The sequence below is a fragment of the Carettochelys insculpta genome, chromosome 7 (genome assembly GCF_033958435.1).
Source record: "Carettochelys insculpta isolate YL-2023 chromosome 7, ASM3395843v1, whole genome shotgun sequence".
NCBI classification, from domain to species: Eukaryota; Metazoa; Chordata; order Testudines; family Carettochelyidae; genus Carettochelys; species Carettochelys insculpta.
In genome coordinates this window covers 31,531,905-31,555,810 of record NC_134143.1, presented here as the reverse complement: position 1 = coordinate 31,555,810, position 23,906 = coordinate 31,531,905, and the positions used below count along the sequence as shown (strand labels likewise).

The 23,906-nt window shown below is 45.5% G+C and overlaps 1 protein-coding gene across 1 annotated transcript in view; it reads right to left on the bottom strand.

Annotated features, from left to right (window-relative positions):
- Positions 1-577: 577 nt before the first annotated feature.
- The window catches only part of LOC142015831 (prosaposin-like), a 40,893-nt gene continuing 17,564 nt past the window's right edge, over positions 578-23,906 (bottom strand). Inside the window, exons 3-15 of the mRNA XM_074999684.1 lie at positions 18,167-18,304; positions 15,962-16,032; positions 14,735-14,860; positions 12,502-12,696; positions 10,003-10,146; positions 8,931-8,987; positions 7,422-7,538; positions 5,736-5,831; positions 5,149-5,332; positions 4,748-4,917; positions 2,986-3,066; positions 2,330-2,437; positions 578-671 (exon numbers count right to left, since the gene is read on the bottom strand). Of these exons, the coding sequence (XP_074855785.1) occupies positions 636-671; positions 2,330-2,437; positions 2,986-3,066; positions 4,748-4,917; positions 5,149-5,332; positions 5,736-5,831; positions 7,422-7,538; positions 8,931-8,987; positions 10,003-10,146; positions 12,502-12,696; positions 14,735-14,860; positions 15,962-16,032; positions 18,167-18,302 (1,521 nt within the window). The 5' untranslated portion in view covers positions 18,303-18,304 and the 3' untranslated portion in view covers positions 578-635. The remainder of the gene's footprint in view (positions 672-2,329; positions 2,438-2,985; positions 3,067-4,747; positions 4,918-5,148; positions 5,333-5,735; positions 5,832-7,421; positions 7,539-8,930; positions 8,988-10,002; positions 10,147-12,501; positions 12,697-14,734; positions 14,861-15,961; positions 16,033-18,166; positions 18,305-23,906) is intronic.

The window sequence follows — 23,906 nt, the reverse complement described above, 5'->3', positions numbered from 1 at the left end:
TTACACCCGCTAAGGCTCTGGCTCTTAAAGAGTATTGCCAGTTGCATGTGGACGCACACCCCAAGCCTTCCTTTTCTAGAGTACACAAGAAGCATTTCTAAAGGACAGTTTTACTCTCCACTGCCCACTTGGTAGAATTTAGGGTGGGCTGTTTAAATAAACCCAAGGGATTGAGATGGGCGCGTCACATTCACTTGCAATCACGAAGCTGCTTTACAAATCTGAGCCTTAACTGTCTTGCCCCAGGTTAGGGCAGAGTGTTCACGAACACCAGACTAAAATTGATACCAGACAACCACAGACTTTCAGTTGAGTCAGCCAATTCAGGTTTATTTGTTTAATTAGCCATCGGGTTGTTAACTAACAACAAACCCCACTCCCCACCCAACAACCCCTCACTTCCCAATGCACAAAGAACAGTACAGTTTTATGGCTTTTGTTAGGTCAGCACTGCAGAAAAGTTGCCTAAAGGGCATCAGCACTGCACACAAACCTGAAGGCAGAAGACCGTCAGAAGGGAGAGGAGAGAGACAGTTCTTGAACCAGCCTCCCCACCCCACACAACCCCCAAACAAATCCCAGGATGTTTAATCAAAACCATGGCAAGCATTTTCAGCTGGAAAGGTCTCTCTCTTCTAGTACCATATATGACTCCTGCAGTGCTCAACAGCCTAGGAGAAAAAGGGGGAGAAGAGAGCAGTGTGAAAAAGCCTGTATTATTACATTATAGCATAGCCAGTGTCAACACGCATGAGCAGCTTAGAACCCCAGCATCAGCTGGAATTTCAGGGCAAACTGATATTAAATTGAGTTTTCCTGCTGTCTTTAGTGATCCTAATTAGCACCATCTGAGCAGCTTTAACAGGCAAGACTAGGGCAAAGCAAATCCAATACAGGAAAGCCCTGGTATGTTGTATCATTCTGCCTGCTCCATTGAATTGGCTAAGGAGAACTGCATCCCACTGCAGGAACCAACTCACAGCTCATTGGCCTGCTTGGGATCTTGCACTGCTCTTAGCAGCATGGTACCCGAGCATCTCTCATCAGTTAACCACCATCCATTCAGCTCCTTAATGGCTGGTATCAACTAGCTCCAGAAAGGTACATCAGTCCCCCTTGAGTGGAAAGATAGACAGCCAGTCAGCTAAGTTTCAATTTATACCTTGAACAAGGAGTCTGAACATGGACAAAGGGATTGGGGAATGGGAATGGAGACCTCTCCCACACTAACACAGTTAAACATTAATAGAGCTAAAATTGGCTGCTGCACATGCCAAAGCTACATGTCCACTTTACACAGCTCACCCCTCTTTGCTACAAGGTAACAGTCACTAAGTGCTTATGTCACTGCGTTAAGCCTTTGTGCTTCCATTAGTAGGCGGGTGGAGTTTCTACAGGAAGCGCTGTTGAAATTAGTAGGCTGTATCAGCCTCTGCACGCATCAGCAACCTCTCTGACTGAAACAGTCATCCAACCAACAGATAGCACATAGAAAAGAATATGGAGACTTGATCACACATGTGTTCAGCAACTGAGAGGCTTGCTACCTAACCAGGAAAGAACAGTGGCTCATGGGAATTAATGTGACGTGCTATGTCATCCAGTACCCTCAACCTCTGATGAGGGCAGGGCAAAAATCTTCTCTCTCCGCAAAACTCCCCACACTTGCTGGTTCCTGGGCAGAGCCAGGCCATTGTCACAGGTCATGAAGACTTTTTTTTACTGTGGATTGTCCTTTCAACAGGTAAGAGGTCAAGTACTAGAGGAAATGGCCAAGCCAGTTCTGGGCAAAACTAGCTCCTTCGACTTCATCCATAGATGTGACCAACCTTCTTCCCAGCTCATCTCATTCCTTTAGAGTGAAATGGTTGTCCTATAATCAAAGCTCTAAGCTAATTCCTCCATATTAACATTTGTGGATTTCTCCAAAATAAAATCAGGTTCCTGGCACCTCACGGGTTAAAAAGAATCCTTGATAGCCAGTTACAGCACCTCAATCTCTCAGCTTAGGGCCAGCTCGTTGACACTGCACCAGTGAATCAACAGTGAATCATCAGGTTTTAGAGGCAGAAGAGCCTCTATTCCCACAGTTAAACCTCCTTTTCCCAACAACCAGAGGCCAGGTGTTTGCGGTTCTGTCTTACGCACATGGCATGATTCTCCTCTCATTTATACCAACAAGACAGAATGAAAATCCACTTCATTCAATGGCATTATGCCTCCTTGACACCCGTGTCAGTGAAAAGAGGATTGGATTCAATTATGGTTGTTGCCCATTGGTTGAATAGCACCTCTGCTCTCCCCTCTGAGGGAATCTCTGGTGACTTACATTGCACTGAGCTGCAGTGTCCATGTTCTTACACCAGTAGCTTGGACCCCACATGCATGGATCTTCACCCACGCGCTCCTCTCCAGAAGACCGACAAACCCCTATTTTCTGTGCAGCAAAAGAAGCGAGAAAATAGAAGGTGCAGTTAAATCTCCCTGTTTACAGCTGGCATTCAGTGACCTCACGTCCTCCCCCCGTGAGTCATAGCCTCGCCTCTTGGGCAGCAATGACCGTTTCCAGTGGGGGTTGGAGGAGGTAGACAAAGCAGAGGCAGTGCTGGGAGCTTTCAACCCACAGTGCTACACAGCTATAGATAGTTCGGTCTGTAGCTAAATAAGTAGGCTCACTAAGAAGCCTCTGGAGAGGACGCTGACTTTCAGATGCTAGACAATTTCTACTTCAGTGCTAGCTGCAAATTTGTTGATTTACCACCGAAGAGCCCATCCAAAGCAGGGACACAGCACACGCCGCATGACATGAGAGTTACATTTCCTGCGTTTGAATCACGGGGCCGGGAGGAGAAGGATTTTGATGTTAATGTCGGCAAAAGGTAACTACTGTAATTCTCTCTCTTCTGTGTCCTTTTGTGAGACAGTACAACAGGACAGCTAAATCCCTTCCCCAGCCCCATAGCATACTCCGGCAGGATGACTTACAGTGCACACAAACGAAGGTTCCATTATCTGTACCAGGAGGCGTATGGCTGCCGGTTCATACTGCAAGACCATCTCATCGCACTGTAACAAGAAGAGACGACATGAGACTGAACACTCCATTAGACCATCGCGAGACAAAGCCAAAGTACATGGATTCCAACAGGGAACATCAGACTGTCTTGTGCCCTATTGGTAAGGCGACGTTTCCACTGAGACTGGAGAGGAGGTGCTCAGGGAGGTTCTATTCCCACAGGTAAACCTCCCTTTCCCAACAACCAGAGGCCAGGTATTTGTGGTTCTGTCTTATGCACATGGTCTGATTCTCCTCTCATTATTACCAGCTGTTTAGAAATGTGTAGGGCATCACTACAGAGCAGCAAATTTCCCAAGAAATGTACAAGCGAGCACGTTCCCTCCTTCCCCACCACACTCTCTGTATGCAGCGAGGCCGGCAGGAAAGGTGGAGGAAGAAGGGATGTTCCTATGATCTGAGGCTGAAACACAAAGACCAGCAGCAGGCCCTACACGCCCATGCTTTGAATATGCTGGTTACTCTCAATAGCAGCTCCATAGTACTGCAACAGACAAATGCTCTTTGTGCTGGTAAAACCTCCCCCCAGTCCCCAGCCCTTGAGGTGACACTGTGGCACCAAGGCAGTATTCATGACAGCTTTTACCCAGCAAGCAGAGAGCAAAAGGCTACACAAACTCATATAGCCACATACCAGGGGATTTTTACACAGTGGACAGATACCAACTCCTTTTACCCTCAAGAGAAGAGTTTGAAACTTCTCCATGCACATCACTCTGACTATTATTGCAAATGGCTGTTGTCATTGTACCTTCGCCGAGCTGTTTGATGTGCAGTGTACGCTAGATTTCATGGCATGAGGATGTATACCTGAGTTAGAACATGAGGTCTTTATCACTAACAGTACTCCTGGGGTGCTGGGCAGGCTGCTTTGTCCATTTTGTGTTATGCTCAGATTATGTTCAGGACCAGTCTCAGCTGCACTGTGGCTAGTTTCAAAGCAGTTACCAGATCACGAACTGCTGACTGATCCTCCAAATACCATCTGCTCAAGATGGCGCTGGAGACAGTCAGCCGTTCAAAGCACAGCAGCCAATGCGAAGACTCTGATACTAATGCCCATCCTCTAGTAGATTTTAGAATAGATAGATAATAGACTAGAATAGATCATCTAAAACACAGACAGGTAAAGCATTGGGTGAGGAGCAGCAGCTAGGTGGCAGGCACTGGGGATGGGGTACAAGAGTGATTCTCAGCCAGGGATACTCCTGCCTCAGGGGTACACAGAGATCCTCCAGAGTACAGCAACTCAGCTAGATATTTGCCTAGTTTTACAACAGGTCACACGAAACAGTACTAGAGAAGTAAGTACAAACCTAAGGTTCATACAGGTGATGGCTTGTTTACACTGCTCTGTACACCATACAGTGACGTACAATACTTATATTCCAATTGATTTATTTTATAACTATATGGTTAAGAATTACAAAAGTGTGTAAGCTTTCAGTAACTGTGTGCTCTCACACTTTTGTGTGTTCTACAAAAATCTAACTGGTTTTGTAAACAAGTAGCTCTTAAGTGAGGTGAAATATGGGGCATGTAAGACAATTCAGACTCCCAAAAGAGTACAGTAGGCTGGAAAGGCTGAAAGCCATTGGGGTACAAGATGTGTTTTAGCCACCTGGGTAGGGGCATCAGATCTTCCATCCCACAACAGCTACTTGCAATCACCTTGTTTGTCAAGGTCTTTGGCAGGAAATGGCAGCCCTTCAGAAGCAGAGTCCCAATCTGCGCCTGTGTGTCATTCTCCTCCAGCTCATTGTCAATATACGTTATAACAATCTCACACACGTTGCACAACTCGTCAGAGTTTATCGGTAACAGCTCCTGAGCACTTCTCTCTAGCAGACACACAGAACAGTAGAGTGTTAGATCACCAGCATTCCAGTGAGAGTTCTCAACAACTTAGTGTGCTCACCTCCCAGACCTAGGACCTAGCGAAAGGCCCCCGCCCTCCAACCCAGTAAATGGGCTCAGACGAATACTGCACTAGCACCATCTATATGCCCAGACAGACTCTTCACAAGTGAACAAATGTGCTTTGGACAGGATGCTGGTCTCCCGGTGCTTACCAGTGTGTGAAGGGTGACTGTTGGGGCAGACTTTCATTATGATGCATATAACTTCAGGATTAGTTGCATCCAACAACATGACTACAACAGCCTTGCCATAGGAGTCCACGAAGTCCTTACACTGCCCTAAGACACCATGAGGCAGCATGTAGCAAACCTTCTCCATCTCATGGACTATTTGTTCCTGGAACACAAACACAGCAGGTGTAGGGAGAAGAGCAACTAAATCTATGCAGCTTTCCTCTGAGTTCCTCTACAGGGAGCAAAGAGATATCATTTCGGTCTTCTCTGCCATGCTTCCCTCTGCTGCCAAGTTTTAGTGTCAGTTCACCGAAACCTATATAGTACCTATGCTAAGGCCTAGCCAGCACCCATCCTTGGGAGGAGTTTGCAAGCAGCATTTAGTCCTTCGCAGGACTCTCTCTCCCTAACAACCCCTAAGCAATGGAAATGGGAATACCGGGCACAATTGCCAGCTCCCTGCCAGCTGTCTTACGCTCCCATAACAGCAGGACATGCTCCAAGCTGGGAGCTACACGCCTAAATAGCCTGAACAATCTCTGTGTCACTGAAAAAAGGTCACGTACCTCTGTCATGTTGTTCTTCAGCAGGCTCTCTGCTGCCTTTATCATAATCTCACACACTATGCACAGGGGAGGTTTATTTTCTGGTCCCAGGTTTTCCTGTTTAGTGCATCACAATAGAACATATAAAACAAGGGTCATATGGGGTAGGAGGTAAAGGCATTTCTAGCGAACATGCTTGCTTTCATCCCTATTATATTCCATGCAGTGTTTCCCCCAGTGACCTGAAAGACGCTACTTTTGCATTGAACTCTCCCAAATGCTGAACTGGTGAAGTGATCTGACATCAGGATGAAATTCAATACAGACAAGTGCAAAGTAGTACACACCGGAGAGAAAAAAATCAAATGTCTGACTACAGCATGGGGAACGCCTGGGCAGCTGGATCTGGGGGTGCGAGTGGCTCACAAACAGAAGGAGTTCACCACATGATGCACTCAAGGAGGAGGTTAATAAGCGTGCTGGGCTGTGTTAACAGGCATGCCATGTGTAAGACATGGGAGGAAATCGTCCCATTATGGACAAGTTGCTGAGAACCCACGGGAGAGTGACCAAAATAATAACTTTAGAAAACCTGGCCTCTGGGGAAAGATTTAAACACCTGTGTATATTTAATCTAGAGAAGAGGAGGCTGGGGGTACCAAGAATAGACTTCAAATATGTCAGGCGTCATTATGAACAGGACTGTTATCAGTTGTTCTCCGTGTGCACTGAATTTAGGACCAGGCATGCTGAGGAGCGGAGGGGCAGAGGGACAGTTGCCCCTGACCCCTTTGTAGTGCTGGTGGTGCTGCACCACTGCCTTTGGGAGGGGAGGGTGGGCAGTGCTGCAGTCCTGGCAGTGCTAAGGCTGACTGTCCACCCCTTCCACCTTTGGCTCTGCCCCTTCCAGGGCATGGAGCCGGGTCCCCCTCCCACTTTGCCCTGGCACCCCTGGCGGCTGTCAGCCCTACTGATTAGCACAGGAAGTCATGGGTTTAATCTGCAGCAAAGGAGATGGGGAGAACTTTTTACCTACAAGGAGAGTCATGCACTGAAATAGTCTTCCAAGAGAGGCTGTGGGACCCCCAACACTGGGACACCAGGGATGCTTTAGGTTACTTGGCCCTGCCTCAGCTAGAGGATTGGGCCAGAGGACTTCGCAAGCTTTCCTCCAGTCCTGCTTTTCTAGGGTTTTCAAACATCATCTGGTCAAAGTTACGTGCATGTGAGTGCTGTACATTTACAAAAACATGCAGCTGGGGTTCTGACAACGTCACACTCAAATGAAACTTCTTCAGCTTTACCAGCGATCAGCCCTCAGTAAGGATCACTTTCTCTGATGTTTGTAGAATTATATCTCACAGATCAAGTTATAAGCAAGTGAACGTGATGGCATGCGTAGAGATTGGAAAACATTTTAAAGGCAAAACAATTCAGCTATCACCATTTTTATAATGGGAACATTTTGATCTCTTCTAATCCTGACTATGCCCTACTTCTGTACTGCGCTTCATACCACCTCTATAAAGCATTTTGCAATCTAACAGCAGAGCAATTAGGAAATCCGTACTGTACACCAGAGATTCAGTGCACATGGAAGTCTGCACTCATTGCCTGACTGACTTGTGCTCCTGCTCACACTGAGACCACATGAGTTTTCCTCTTTCTGCAGCAAAGCAGCAGAGGGCGCTGAAAGATTCATTTTACCTCCGCAGGCTCCTTTGTATTGGACATATGCATTACTTTTGCTGGTACCAGAGGCTGAAGGGGCTCAGATTTCAGGGAAGGACAGACTCCAGCTCTGCCACAAATATCTTCTGGGCGCTGGAGAGATAAACATAAATCAAGTAAGTATGGGCCCTATGCAGTTATATCAGCTCTATGAAGAATTCACCAAAGAGGAAGGAGACAACCCAAACCATTATTACACTATCAAAACAAGACAGCAGTCCACTAGCACTTTAAAGACTAACAAAACAGTTTATTAGGTGATGAGCTTTCGTGGGACAGATCAAGAAGTGGGTCTGTCCCATGAAAGCTCATCACCTAATAAACTATTTTGTTAGTCTTTAAAGTGCTACTGGACTGCTGTCTTGTTTTGATAGTATATAGACTAGCGTGGCTACCTCTCTGTCATTATAATGGTTGTAATACACCTGGTACCTGTAGTTTTCCCAGACATTCTTGGAGGAAATGTTGATTGAAGGTAGGTTACCAGACTAGCAGTCTGAACAGATTTTCGTTGTAATATACTGTCAAGATGACAGGCTCTCCCACTATCTATATTATTGCTCTGACCCATAAAAGTTACCATTGAGGAGAGCCAGTCAGAGCATTCAAACACCAAAATGAAACAAAAAGTCAACTCCAAACCAAACAAAAAGCCTTTTCCATTTCATATCTTTTTCCCTGAAAAGTCAAAGTGGAACAGTTTTAGCAAAACAGCACGTTTCATCCCTCCCCACTCGAAAACAAACCCAAAAAAGAGGAAGTTGGAAAATTGCACTCAACTAAACTTTAGGGACTTCTTCAGGTCAAAACAAAAGCAAGGAAATGACTGGCTCTGGCAGGGCAACAACCATATGTCCTCATCTTTATCAGAGGAAAGTTTTCATATCTGCATTTCAGGTGGTCTCATTACCATTAGGCTGAAATCTTAACTGACATCTGGCACCGGGAGCAGGACGTGATCTCTTCCTAACCCTGCAAACATCCCTTACATCTGTCAGAGCTGACTGATACCACACCACACCCACCATTAATTAGCAAGCATTGAGCTGCAGCATTTTAGTGCAAAGTACTACACTAAGGGCAGATCTACACTACAGAGGAAGGGTGGAATTTCAGCTATGCAATTTCAGCTACATTAATTACGTAGCTGAAGTCGACATACCTTAATTCAGGATTCTGCATCGGCTCCCATTGATTTCCTTTAGTATGAACAGGGGCTGGAGTACCCGGGCTCACAGGGGTGCCCTGTGAATTCTATTTAGCATATCCCCACGAGGTGCTCTAAAGCAAACTCCAGAAGATCAACCACGGTAGGGATTCATAGGATATTAACCAGGTAGTTTTTACATTGCCTTGGGATTCCTCAGGGTCACTCTGAAGGTTTAAAGGTAATAGGGTAACTTTTGCCAGAACAAACTCTGATGAAGAACCAGCACCAAGAATAGAAAAGCTCTAAAGAGGATTTGTATCCTGTATTCAGCTTACCATGTGCATTAGCAACTGGGTCGCAAACGCTGAATATTTACCAACATAGGTCTTGCACTGTTGGAGAGATACACATCCCAGTAAGTACCGGCAAACCACAGGCCACTGTTAATACCACATTAACATTGGTTCCCACAGAAGCTAGCCTCACCTCAGCATATTGAATTTGAATGGCATTTTGAATTATATGTTATTTTTTAAACTCTAGCAGAAGTGTGCAGTGTGGCAGTGACATAGTCCTGGGGAGAATCAGATGTGAAATGCTGGACTTGTGAATACAATGTAATTTTTGGACCTACTTTTTCAAGAATCCCTAGTATTTTAGGTGCGGGGAAGGAGAAGGAAAAGGAAGCTACAACCTTATGAGTCTAAGGGAGTCAGGTGACCTACACTGACAGTGTTGACCTCTTACCAAAGACCAAAGGAATTGAGCATTAGCTCCCTCAGATGCCTTTGAAGATCCCAGTCTTACCAATTTAGAACTTAAAGCCTAGTGTTTAATGAGTGGGCCCAGTAAATAAAATTGTATCACGGTATCTACCCTCTCAAAAGTACTATTATTTATATGTATTTCATAGCACTGAAGAGCGCTAGGCAGTCTCCTCACACAGAAAGACCCCGTCTCTACCCCAGAGAGACCCAGTCTATGAACATTAGCAAGCAAGCAAGGTGGTGGAGAGGGATAACACAGAGTCAGAGTCTGGACAGTTTATTTCAAACCCATTTCTCATTTTCACCTGTCCCCAGTTCACCCTCAGATTAGCTAATGCTATTCGAGTAATTTCTTGCTGGGATCATAGCAGAAGTGGCTGGAGGAAGGCTTTGCAAAAGGAGGCAGCAGAGGTCATAAAGGCTTTCATCCAGGATACAGTTCAAGCATTTTCACTAGGAACAAATAGAGCCCCAAACTTTCTGTGCACATGGAAGAGCAGGACGGGAACAGATGTAGATGCTGAAAAAAAGACTCAAGACAGAGCACCTAACGGCCTCTGCCAAGCAAACAGCTGTTCAATTTCCCCAGCCACAGCCGGAGGCAGTTCAGTTATCTTTTCAAAAATCAAAATTCTATTACCTCCTCAGCCAGGAGGGGTCCCAGGTGTTCACAGAGCTGGTCGGCAGTAGCAGTGAAGGTCTGGATGAGTAAAGACTCACTTCTTGCTTCTTGCTGAATGTCAATGACCAGCTGAACACAGTCTCCACACAAGTGGCCTCTCTCCTAACAAACGAGATGGAAAGAACCAAAAATCAAAACACGTGGCCACCCATGTTCCCTCTGTTTTTGTTGTCCATGTGCTGAGTAAATTTTGTTCTGTGCACCAAGGCAGTGGTCAGAAGTGCACCACTAGTAAAACCACACGCTGCCAGCCGTGGGTGCTCTGCTAATCAACTGGGTGGCACCTGAATTGCTCCTGAGGGGCCAGCCAAGTGCTCAGCTTACAGAGAACACTAACAGCTACTGACTAGTGGCACTGCCATGTCCTCACTACTAACCGAGGAAGCACTCGCAGCAGTTTTGTCTTCACAGCACGCCGAAGACGTGGGTATTCTCCTGTCCGACAAGTGACAACACCATTTGTCCAGGAAACTGAGTGTGGCCATGTCAGTGTATCAAAACTCAGAATTCTTTCCTTCCTCTCCTGTGCTCAACCCATTTCTCTCCCTCAGAAGGCTCAAGAAAGTCAGACTCTTCTCCCAGGCTTGCCTCCCATCCCATTCAAAGTCCATTGCTGCCTTGCTTGGGCACGTACAGTGCCTGCTCGCTAAGCCCTGACATTCCTGACTTTAACAAGCTGCTGACTTCCATCTTGAATTGTTGTGCACAGGGTGGAATTACTTTCACACACTTTCTGCTTGTTGCTCCTCGCTGCAGTGGGAGAGCTGAGAATTAGTGCCTGATTGGATATTATCATCTGTAGATAGCGCAAAGGGCCATACCACCTGAGTGACTAGCTATAGCCGATTACATAGGAAAGCTGTCTCTCCATCCATTTGTCCCGCTAGAGTCATGAGCATGTTCTGGAAGAGTCCGGAATGTGATCAGCTGCCCCACACTCAGCTTCTGCTGCCTCCCCTGTGGCCTGCACTGGTTCCCCCCTCCTCCGCGCCACCAGCCTCTGCTCCCCCGCACCCCCCATGGCCTCCGCCGCCACTATTGCCAAGGGGGTGTGGCGACCAATGGTGATGGCACCCTGCCCACCACAGTGCCCACTGGGCCTGCCTGCAGAGCTGCCAAAGGTAAGTCTCGCCCAGCCCGTGTGCTCACTGCCAGTAAACACCCACCCCACCGAGAGATCCCGCCACTGCCAGCACCCTGTAGGGACCGGACTGGCCATCTTACCAAGCCAGGAGCTCACTGGCTGCCCCCCGCCGCCTGACGCAGGGCCTCCCTGCGACACCTCCACATAGGCCCCCATCGCCTCTGCCGCCCCTCCTGCTACAGACACCAGTTGCCCTCCTTGTCCCCGCTCCACAAAGGGGTGGGCCCTGCTAGTAATCATATAAAACTGAGGCACATACAATGCAAAAGAGCTAGTAAAAAGTACAGCATAACTATGCGTAGAGCCCTGTGCAGATACAAAATCTGTACCCGCAGAAATGACACACAGATAATACGCAGATCCCTGCACACAAGTAAAGTGGATCTCTGCAGATTTGCAGGGTTCTAGATACAAAATTTGTATCCTCATGCATATCTGCAAAAATTAGCTGTGGCTATCCACTTCCATGTCCATGAATGCGGACATCCATGGATATAAAGCAGGTATCTGCAGGTCTGCAGCATTTGGGAGCTGGGGCTAGAGCTGGCAGCTGGGACCCCAGTCATATCCAGGGTCAGTGCAGTAGAAAGGGTGGCACAGCAGCTCCAGCATCTTCTGCACCCCTACTTTCCTGACCTATGCATTTAGCTTGACTAGATTTGTAGATAATTCTTGCCGTTTACATGTGATAAAAAATTCAGGGAAAATCCAAATTGTATGGCAAGCAATGTTGTTAATTTTCTCTGTTATTGAAACCACCTTCATTGCTGATTTTATTTATTTTTAAATAGCCACTAATGGGCACAACACTCTTTATGGCTGGCTACTGCACAGGGAAGGAAAGAGACCCCATTAGGTCAAAGGGCTTTTCTTCATTCTAAACCAGAACTGAACCAGTATTCCTGCCTGTCAGTCAGTGCAGGTCTGTTGCCTTCAGTGGGGCTATGTCAATGTCCAGCTGCTCAAGGACTGGCCAAATAGGTTTCTGAAGATCGCTGGCATCTTGGTAGCCAAGTGGGGTTGCTGTCCTCTTGGAGGGGGGAATATCTCAGTGATTTGAGCATGGGCCTGCTAAACCCAGGGTTGTGAGTTCAGTGTTTGAGGGAGCCACTTAGGGATCTCAGGCAAATAGATTTAAAACAAAACTCTGTCAGGGAAGGTGCGAGGTCCTTCCAGCTCTATGAGGTAGGTGTATCTCCATATGTTTATAGCCTCATCAGTTTGGTATGTATTATAGAGAAGCACTGTGACACTGAAACAGAGCACAGCAGCTGATTGACTGAGAAGCTAATCTGCCCATATTGCATCCTCACCTTGGTCTCTTGCTGGGGCTTGTTCTGGGGGTAAAGCAGAAGAGGGACATTAGCAATGAAGGGAGATGCCATTTCAGGGAAGTCCATCGCAGGTATCTTATTGGACTGCGGGGGCTTCTGGAAAGTTACAGCATCTTCATGATTCTCCATAGACTTGCACAAGGTGATGGCACGGCACACAACTTCAGGGTTGGACTAAAGAGAACAAAGGAGAGCAAGTCATTGCTCCATTGACATCCACAATCCATCCTACTCACTCAGCCTTGCAGCTTGCTGGGAGCGGGAGAGGGACACAAATAAAAACCAGCAGTATCCTTCCCTGCTATATAGTGCTCCTCAGAGAAGCAAAATACCTAAGGAAATAAAGCAATAGTTGCTTTATTACCCAGCAAGGAAATTGTTTACAGAGTAGAAAAGTTCATTCCCCACTTTACAATCTGCACCCTCCACTTTTGTAGGGGGAGAGCCTATTCCATTGTAATCCTGAGACAGCCCCATACGGACTCACTAACTTTCTTCTGTATATAAAAGTGCAACTAGCATATACACAGCAAGCCAACCTAAGTGCTTTTAAAACGAATAGAAATGAAACTGTAAATACAATAAAAGGGTAAAATGTTTGGTGCAGGCAATACATTTTTATGCATAAATAAACATTAGAGATAGAGGAAAACTTAAGCTTAATCATTTTCACCACTAGATCCTGCTACAAGACACCTGGTCTCTGTGGTGCTCTTGCAGTGGGCTGGTGGAAAAACGACAAGCATTGTACATGAAAAGTATGGAACCAAAAACATTTGAACTAATTTGAAATTCTGCTAAATTTTCTGGTGGCTTGCTTTGTAGATTTTTGTTTGTTTCAGGGGGCTTGTACTGAGTTTTTTTGGGGCAGGGCAGGAAAGATAATTTTCAAACTGAAACTAAATTAAATGAACATTTTTGTTTCAATTTTTAAAAAAAGATTTTGAAGGAATCAGAAATTATCTATTTCCTGCAAAAGGGCATTTTTTCATCACAAAATTCTTTGATCAGCTCTAATGATAAGTAACCCCACTAAACATAAAGGGAACCTGCACAGAGGGAACTGAGGGTGTTTTTGTTTTGTTTTGTTTGTTTGTTTTTGGGTTGGGGTGTTTTTTTTGTTCGGTTGTTTGGTCGTTTTATTTTTTGGCTTAGTTACGCTGTATGAAGAGGCCTGGAAAGATTGTTTTAACATTAGAAATGCTAATATTGTGTACCCTGGAAGTATCCATGGTAGCTGGAGAACATAATGACATCACAAGTACTGAGGACATGAAACATGACAAACTGGGCGGGGGGAAGGTGAGTTTCTGCAGGCCATTTAAAAACTTAAATAACTAAGAAATACTTTAAGAAGAAATTTGGAAAATTAACTGCCTCCACCTCCAATTCTCTGCACCTGAGACCCCCAACTTGTCTGCCTGCAAAAGAAGAGAAGGCTGGCCTTGACACCCCTGGCATTTCTAGTGCTAAGACCAAGAAGTTGGTCTTGTAGAAACTTTTTCAGGACCCCTTTATACATCATAAGAAGCCAAAAATGGAAAAAAACTATGCTTTATTTTCCTTTGGTCGTTATCTTTGAGGATCCTTTCTTTAAGTAATTTAGGTTTTAATAGTGTCATCTATTGCTGCAGGTCAAATTGGGCCCTGAATTCAAATTTTGGCAGCCTGGCTGTCCCTACACATAAATGGACTATGTGGCTACATAGGGCACCTGGAAATTTATGGCACCACCAGGAAGAGTGGGTTGGCACACGTGGCAGCAGCTAGGAGCCCTGGGCCCTTTTAAATTGCTGTGCCCTGGAGCAGTTGCCTTTTTGCTGCCTTCTTTGGTTGCTCTTTCTGGGCTTGGATTCCAGCTCACTAAAGGCTAGAGTGCCCAGGAGCTCTGTGGCAGCCTCTGCAGAAGGCAAGGGAGGAATTTAACCCCATCCCTGCAGGGCTCTCCCAGGTAATGTCCCATGAGCAGGGGATGGGGTGGCGTGGATTGGGGATGGGAACAAGTCCCTGGGAAGAGATGCATGGGGGCGGGGCGGTGCATGTAGGGCCTCAGAAATTCTAAGTAAAGCCTACTTGGAAGTAAAGTAGAGAATTTGTTTACTGACTATCTATAGTTTTTGGAGTTGTATTACAGAAATTAGTGAATTTTATGTCATAAATCTGTACCATTGATTCCCCACCCCCAACGTCACCCCCACCTCCAACCAATTACCAATATTTGTTTGCTCAGCTCTACGATCATTATCATGCCAGTATCCACCATCTTCTTGCACTTCACAGTCCAGTCCTGGTAAGGAAGGTACTGGCATGACTTGTTCAAGAATGCATGGAGCCTTTCCTAAGAGATGAGAGGAGAGTGCAGTGTTATGGGCAGCGTTCGCATACACAATGACAAAACGATGCATACATTTTTCATGTTCTTAGGAGAGATTCTGAAAAGTTTGGGACAACCTATAAACTCCACCCTGGGAGAAGACAGACTTCTAGCAGAACTGGAGCAAGGTTGCATAAAATATCTCCAGCCACAAATGCAAAAACACAATCACAGAACTTCTGGGGGATGGGAGAATGCTGGTGCTGGCTGGCACCTACTACCTGTAGTAAGAAGAAGATTTTCTGCAAGACCCATGAGAACTTCTACAGGTTTAAAGGCTTCATAAGGCTTCAAAGCTCTTTAGCTTGTAACACTCCAACCAGGAGACCCAGTAACTTTTCCTCTCTGTTTCCTAGACACACAAAGTCCAACTAAAGATAAGAAAGTAGGCTCTAAAACCTGTCTGTGTGACTGGCCAGCTGACCAGATGGAATGGCTCTGGCACCAAAGAGAAAGTGGGGAGGGTATTGTATACCAGCTCCAGAATTCCCTTGCCACATCACACCACAGATCTCTGTAGCCTCTTCAGAGGTATCCCATCCTTATCCTAACAAGCTAAATGAGAGCTCCAAATGGGTTAGAGGAAGAAAGCACAAAAACGTTCAAATGGCTGAGTGTTTTACAGTAGGTTAGGGCATAGCAGAGATAAGCAGGAGCTCTGACTCTCCTTGTGGGAGAGCCAAGGAAAAGAACCCCATTTCCTAGAGATGCTGAAGCCCAACCCCTCCCTGTGTACTATGATTCTCACTTACACTAATTCCCCTTTTGGCACCTTACTACTGCAGCGCAACTCTTTGCCCTATCAGGGAGCGTACAGTGTAAAGGGTCCTTAATGTAGATGAGACTCTCAACCAACATCTTCATGGAAATTCCTGACTAGAAGGAAGATAATAATAGTGCAGATCTACTACCAACCCTGAAGTTGTTTGTGAACATCCTGATCACCCACCAACCAGAGGACCTTATGGTTGCTTTCCTTTTCCTCCCTTTGTGAAACTCACATAACAAAACCTCTGTATCTAGTACCCAAAGCCAAAAAGCCTGCTGATCCTTCAAGCTACTTACCTCTGTACGATTGTCCTGAAAGATCGTCCCAACCAGGGACACCATCATTTTACACATATAGCAAGAGACACCTTCCTAGGGAAGAGAAAAGAGAAAAATGTTACTTGAGAGGGACCTGCATGTTGTAACATAAGTGAAAAATTTGCTTTTCTTTCTTGTCTTTGTAACATATAGTGAAGGAGGAAGCTGGCTTCAACCTCTGCTCCCCCCTACTTCTAAAAAAACCTCCATTCTCCACCTCAATACAGAACAGAAGTTTTCTGGGCAGCGTTGGTGTTTTGGAAAGAGGAAGGACAGAAAAGGAATTTTAAAGCTACTCTACTTCCAAAAATTCCTGCTATCATTAATTCTGTAGTACCCAGAGGCACTGAGCCCTCACACTAGGGTGAGTGAAGTCTCTGTTCCACAGCCTTAGCTGAGAGCCAGCTGGCCCTTAGCTCATGCAGTAGAGCACAGGGCTCTAACTGCTATGATTGCAGGTTCAGTTCCTGATGCTAGTGACCCAGCTCCATCAGTGTTAGAGTGAGAAAGTTTTCTTCACACTTTTTTATTCTCCTGTTTCCCAAATGTCTTGGCTGCCAGACTCATGTTTATTTCACCTGTTAGTGGCGAAGTAGGGGTCCAGAGGAGGGAATGACATGAACTGGTTTTATTTCCAAGCATAGACAAATGTGAACATTTCTAAATAGAAAATACTTTGCAGTACATGGACCTGCTGCAGGCAGAGGCAGGAAGGCACAGGTGGGGCTCAGGGAAGGAGACAGGGTCAATGAGAAGGGACAAGTGATGGGGTGGGGTGTAAAGAAGGAGGCACAGAGGGGGTGAGTGGGGGCTGGAGGAAGAGGGGGTACTGCATGGAGCCATGCTCCTTTGTCTCGGAGTGAAGGGGGGAGATTTGCTTCACAGAATAGGAGCAGAAGACTGAAAGGAGGGAAATGCAAAGGGAGATGAGATACCTGAGGAAGAGGCTAGGAGGAGGTGCATGAAACAGGAGCAGGAGACAAATGGCATGGAGCTGGTCTAGGTCACTGCAGGAGACAGGAAGATGGAGTCTTGCCCACTTAAACCCTTTACATCCACAGACATTTCCCATCTAGAAAACTTCAAGTACGTCAACTTGACAGCACAGATATAAGACACCCTGTTTTGTTCTCCATTTCCACCCGCAGCCCCAGATTTTTACCACTCCCATCCCCTATACATGTGTCTTGCCTCCCACTCCATGAAATCTGCCAGAACAGGGACCTACCTGCAGACTAGCTTGCATTTCTGGCACTGAACCCCAACAACCCATAGAGAAGCTCTGAATCAAAAAGTCTCATTAATTAAAAAGAGTGAAGGACAAAAGCACATGAAATGCAGACCAGAGGCATGAAAGGAGTGCAATGCTTTTCAGCTATTCTCTGCCTCCCAAGGATAAAGGACCCTGGGGAAGCAAGGTGTAACTTTAGAGCAGCCCCAAGACCAACTCTAGCTTACAGCAGAGACTGAGCAGTTCCCTGAACAGACCCATAAAGTGGAAGAGACACAGGTAGCTTAAAAGACATTTTAACCATCAACCCTGTTCCTACCCCACATGAAAGGATGGGGCAACTGAGAATCTGATCCTCACTGATAATGCATACAGAACCAAGCAAGTTTTATTGGCCATATCAAGTTTCCAGCACATACAGTGATAATTGTGTAGTTAGAGAGCTCTGGGCTACTCCAATATTTAGCTTCAGTTTCCATTCCATTCATGGAAACGCTTGGGAAAGTGCATAGGCATCAAAACATACTCATAAGCATTTTTAAGACCTTAAAGTCCTCCGGAATAAGTGTTACAGAGTTTACAGTGGCCTAATGTGACCCCCTCAAATTATCCATTTTTTCTGGCAGGTGTGAGGGTTGCATGGTAATCCCTGTTAATGTCTGTTTGAATGGTGGCAGCTGGTCATATGGGTATGATCCATGTAGACAGACACTGAATGAGAGATGTCAGCCACTCACTATGTGCCATAAGTTCATTCACATAGCACGAACCTCCTGGCATTAAAGAAAAACATGGTACAACATATTTGCAGAGCGCACACAATTATAGAAAATTGTGACTCTGAAGTCAGCTCGTTCCTAAAAGTAGGAGGGGCTGAACTTTCCTTGCAGCTGCATGTGGACACACAAGGGCTATGAGAGACAAGACCAAGCTTGTTCAGTTGGACTGCACACTTACCCGAGGAAACCTGTTCCAAACAGTCTGCTGACAGTGCTCCACAACCCCACACCGCAACGCAGTCTGCAAATCCTGACACCAGTTCTCAGGGCCTTCCCCGCACTCCTTCTGCTGGGAGAGGGGACTTGTCATGGCTGCCAGTCAGAGAAAAAGAGAAAGTCAATCTTCTACTGCACAGCTAAGAGGCTATTCAACCCTTGAAGAAGCATTAACGCATAGTGTTCCACATGAAGGCCTTGGCCATATGTCTCCCTTGCAAAACATCTGCATTACATTTTGCCCTGAGGTATTAGGCAGCAATGCAGGTTGATTCAGTATGTGTTATATGGGCTGCCCCACATCTCTCTCTGAGTCCAATTAACCCCACAAGTCTAAACTCTGATTTGTTCCCTTCTCCAATTACCAGATTAAATTTTATCTCCAGCCCAGACGAAACCCCTGATTATATAGGTTGAAACTCTCTCATCTGGAACTCTCTCATCTGGCAACATCCGTAATCCAGAATGATTTTAGTTAGCCAGATGACCATTTATCACAAGTGTGGCCAAATTTCCTGTGGTCCCGTAAAGTTTGTTTACAGTCATCAGTCCTGGCTCTCAGTGTTCCATGTTGCTATTTTGCTGTGGTTTACCCTTAAATGTCTTCTAAGGACCCAGTAAGCAGTGGAAGTGTTGGTAATGCTGTTAGACAATATTGACCTCCCATCATCCAGCAAATTCTCTCATCTGGCACCGGTCAGGTCCTGAGGGTGCTGGACGAGAGAGGTTCAACCTGTAGTATGCTAAAAAACATGTAAGAATCAATGCAAAGGAGCTCAAAAGAATCAAGGAGATAAATTAAATGAACTGTAGGAAGAGAATTCCAGAAACTTGAGCCACAAAGTTCCTCCATTAGATCTAAGTCCCCCGAGGACTCTATGTCACTGCTTTCCCTCACATAACGTATGCCTTGAAGAGTATAAATGTTTTGTCCCTCTTACTGAAGGACTCGCGTTCCTGGCTGGTAAGCCTTTCAGCACTGAACTAGCTGCTTAGAGTACTAGTACTAGAGTAACATCAGGGAAGTTTCCCTGACATCCTCCTGTGAGAGGTACCATTTTCTCATGGGGGGGGGGATGAAACCAATGCAGGATCGTTCATTTCAGGATAAAGCGTGCTCGCTGCAGGTGGATAACATCTGAACAGCATTGTGTGAAACTCAGCCATTTTATATGTACCAACTCGACCACTTCCCTTCCACAGCTGCTCTTACCCAAAGCTCATCAGTAACCAGACAAGACTACCATGTCCTCAGGGTGACCTGAAATCAAAATTTCTAGTGGGAAGCTTTTCAGGGCTGTGAATAAGCACATTAGCTGGAAGTTTCAGATAAGTGGTCAGCAATGAAACTGTGCAAAAATTTCACTTTGTTGTTTCTAAGCTTCCCAGAGATCTTGGCTCAGACTTTTTAAAATGCAGAAAGACATATCCAGAGCAAAGGCTTCATGTACTGCTGTAAGATGTGTCCCCAATACACAGAATATTTACCTCTGAGTCAAACTGGCTAAGAAAAATCCACACTTTGAGGCCTCAAACCCACTTCTTACCTTTCCCCCAATACATCCGCCTCCTCTCACACACAATTAGCACCTTAATGTGTTACTCACAGAAGGTGTCTCTCCTTAAAACTGCTACAGACTTATCAACCCAGTATTAACACAAATACCAAATGTATGTACTAAAAGTTGTGGTGGGATCTCTGGATCCTAAACCCTCTGCTGCAGCAGACTGGAAATTTTATGAAAGTTTCACATTAAAAATTATTTTTAATAAACTAAATGAATAATGAGCTCCTGGCCATGGTCCGATGGTCCCTGCATTATTTATTTGATTACATCCAGCTTATTTTATGGTCTCTAGACATTTTTGTATTGACAAGCTCTAACTACTTTATAGAAGTTTTTGGAGACAGACAGGAGATTTTTGCAGCTAAACTGTAGTGGGATGCAGTTCAGGACCTTGGAAAAAGCATGTGTTTTGGATAAGTGTTCCACAGTGAAACCATGAACTATATTTCATTTAAATGGTCATCTTTAAGCTTCAAGATAATCTCCTTCTGGGAGCCATTGGTTTAGACTCCCTGCATCCTGTTCTGCAAATTTTGCCCTTAATCTTGCGATGCCCCAAGCTATAAATGCACATCATAACCCCTATCTTGCAGAAGTGTTATGAAACGAAGTTCCTCAAGGTTTTGAAGCATTCCTGTACAATGCTGACCAAGCAGTACAGAAACGCTCATTAAGAAATTAGTAATTATGTACTCAGTATATCCTGTGAGTGGTGTCCACTAAGTAGCACACATGGGCAGGCACTGAAGGAGGACAAAATAAAATACTGAACAATTGCTTCACTCTCTGAGCCTAGGTGTGGTTTGCTGTCCTGTGTAGTGGCACCCAGCCCATTTACACAGAGGAAGAACGAGTCTCCTCTACCGACGTAGCTGAACACAAGCTGGCTTCTAGCTCAAGCTGTAGAGGTTCATGCACTGTGGTCTCAGGGTCAAGCCAGCCTGTGGGTGTTTACAAGTGGGACCTTGTCTGGGATTTCAGCTGGGTTGCTGAAGCTCAGGATGCACTACTTTACCTAGGAGATGTATGTAACCCATACACCCAGGGGTGTCATTTAGTGGCACCTAGGCCACTTACAGAGAGAAAGGATGAGTCCTCCCTACAGCCTTAGCTGAGAGCAAGTTGACTTTGAGCTCAAACTGTAGAAGACCCAGTTCAAGTGTGTCTGTGGGCAGTTATGCACAGAAGGAGGGAGGGGTTCTGTACGTAAAAATATTATATGATCATGAATACTCTAGTGGTGCATGAGTCTTCACTTATATAACCTACATGAATAGAGAACTAAGGAGCTGTAAGAAAACACAAAGCTGACAGTTCCTAATGTGAGTGATTGTCTTTCCAACCTTACAAATGTCCTTCTTAATGTAGTGGATTTGCATGAAACGTGCATAGAACAATGCAAGCACCGAATAGTTGAGCTGCACTAAGTTGGTAATGTAGTCTTTGATCTAGCAGGCTCCTGCCGCAGATAAACAACAGGAACTGGAATGTCAGAAGTTACAGGAATTTAGAGAATGTAACCATGGTTATTACTGTGATTCCAGACTCTCCCATACTCCAAGAAGAGGCGGTGATTGAGGACAGAAGACACCTCCCATCCTACCTCTTGGCTCTCCTCTGGTGGTATTACGCATAACTGTAAAATAAACCACCCAGTTAGCTTGTTCCTCCTCTTAGTCACATCTGGTTTTCCCTGGCCCTTTCAGCATTCTGTTTGAATATTATAACTCAACCTCGGCTAAGAACAAGACGTAAACCCAAAATATACAAAATGAGGTTTGCATAAGCCAGAGTGGGACTGGCACATAGGAAATTTCATGTTAAACACCACAGTGATGGTAAGTAAAGGACAAAAGTCCACTTGACCCAAATCTATGCTACAGGTCAATTATCAGGGCTTGGTCCCCACCACAACGTCCTTGCACAAAGTGAAGAGGATTGGACCTACTAACAAATTGCTTAGCCTTGACACAGGCAGTAATTCATACAAGTAGCTCTTAGATGAGTTAGGTGGTATTACTGTGATTGCTCCTGTCTCAATTAGGTGCAATGGGCGGGACAGAATTATGAGTTTATTCAGAAATGAAGGATGTGATAAGCTATAAATCTTCTGGTCAAGTGTGACAGATAGCTAGTTGTTTTATTCCTTAATTTTAGGAGTGCAGTACAATGACTCAAATCCTTAGATACCAGGTTATGCAGGTATCTAATGAAAAGTCTTTTTGACCTACTGTGACAGTGACTGTATCATGAGTCCCTGTTCCCCAGATTAAGTCAGGTGTGGTAGACATACAAGATACCCCATTGCTCATCACTGAATAATCTGTTCAGAAAGCATCATTGTCTGAAGCTGAACTAAGTGGACTGTAGAAACCTGGATTAAAAATCCTGGCCCAGCTGAAGTCAAGAGCCCAACTCAAAGTAAGGTGAGAATGTCACACCAAATATGCTGCTGGTTACTTCTGGTTTCAATCTCATAACAACTCCATCCTCAGTAATTTGTCTGTCCTGATCCCAGGATGTTTGCCAGTTTGCTTTTTACCTTGGAGACTGGATGCTGAATCTACTTTGAAAACCAAACAGAGTGTTAACTGCTCTTAGAAGTGTTAACTGCTGCTTAGAATAGTAAGAGAGAGGTAGTGGAGTTAGTCCGTACTTTATTTTGCTGCTTAGAAGTTACCCCGTTCAGTTAGGGCTAGGCAGAAAGTTAAATGCTTTGGGCAGGGGCTGGACTTGATGACCTCCTGATGTCCCTTCCAGCCCCCAGATACTATGATTTTATGAAATATTAAATACAAAAGGAAGATTTAGAGTGAAACTGAGAGGAAACAAATTAATATCACAACCTGACACTTCCAGGTTCTGGGTTCAGAGAACTATGGGAAGTAGGCGGGGCTTAATTTAGAGAATGGGCATCACTCACTGGGCTCCCCCCTCGCATTGGATTTGCGGCTAGCGGAGGGATTCTTCTGTGCCCCACCATGTTTATAAACAAGAAAGAAATTTAAAACGTGACATGCGATCCTGACCTGACTGAAGTTTTACCATTGACTTCATACTGACCAAAAACTGATTTCACTGGGACCAGAATTTCATCCCTTATGTTTACATTCTGTTAATCTCTGACAGAGTGCTAGGTGCTGTACAGAATGAGAAGACGACAAAGACCCTGCCCTCGGAATTTACATACCAATGAACACATGAAATGTACTGTATGATGAAAACATACTTCTGCTCTCAACATTCAACAGGTCCTCTGCCTCAGTAAGATGTCAACCCACAAGCCTAGTTAGGACCCCTGAATGTGCTATTGCCTTCAGTCTCTTTTACATAGCCTCCTGTTTTGCTCAACAGGAGGCATTCTTGAGTGACTCATTCTCCCCAGTAAGCATTTCCTGTCACAATAGCAATGCTGGAAAGAAATTACAGGCCTGTACCTGTTTATGTCATTTGCCCCACCTCATTTTCAAATCTCCTGTGTAGCAGCTGGAGCAAATATTGGGAACACAGCTAGCTGGTGGCAGTGGGATATTATAGGTTCCAAAGACCTGCCTCATAACCCAAAGGTTCACTGGAACTGGTTCCCAGGTCTTCAGCAATGAACATGGCAGAGCCCAGAACCAAGGCTGGGCCTCACCCTCACTCTTTACTGCATAGGAAAGGTTCCACTAACTGGTGCTTGTGCTGAACGGACGTAGGGATTACGTCTGTGGATGGTCCATATAAGTAACCTTCCTAAGGCCAAAGCCATCCCTGGTTTCACTCCGATGACTCTGATGTGTTTCTATGAAGGATAAAATTGGTCTGCAACACATAACCTGCCTCCCTGGCTATTGCACTTGCACTGAAGCGACCATCCATCCCATTTTTGATGGGACTGTCCCGTATTTAAGGCAACTCTTTGACTAAAAAAAAAAAACAAATCGTCCTGTGTTTTCACCTCCAGCGCTCCTGCTGCTGGGCAGCCAGGGTGAGTGCAGCTGCAGCAGAACGCAGGGCAGGCTGCGGCTAGCAGGTGGTGCTCTCAGGCAGGGCTCAGGGGTAGATGGACACAGAGCCCGTCAGAGGACAGGTGGCCGGTGTTGTTAGAGTCAGGATGTGTGGGGTGTGTCACCCCTTGCCATGGGCAC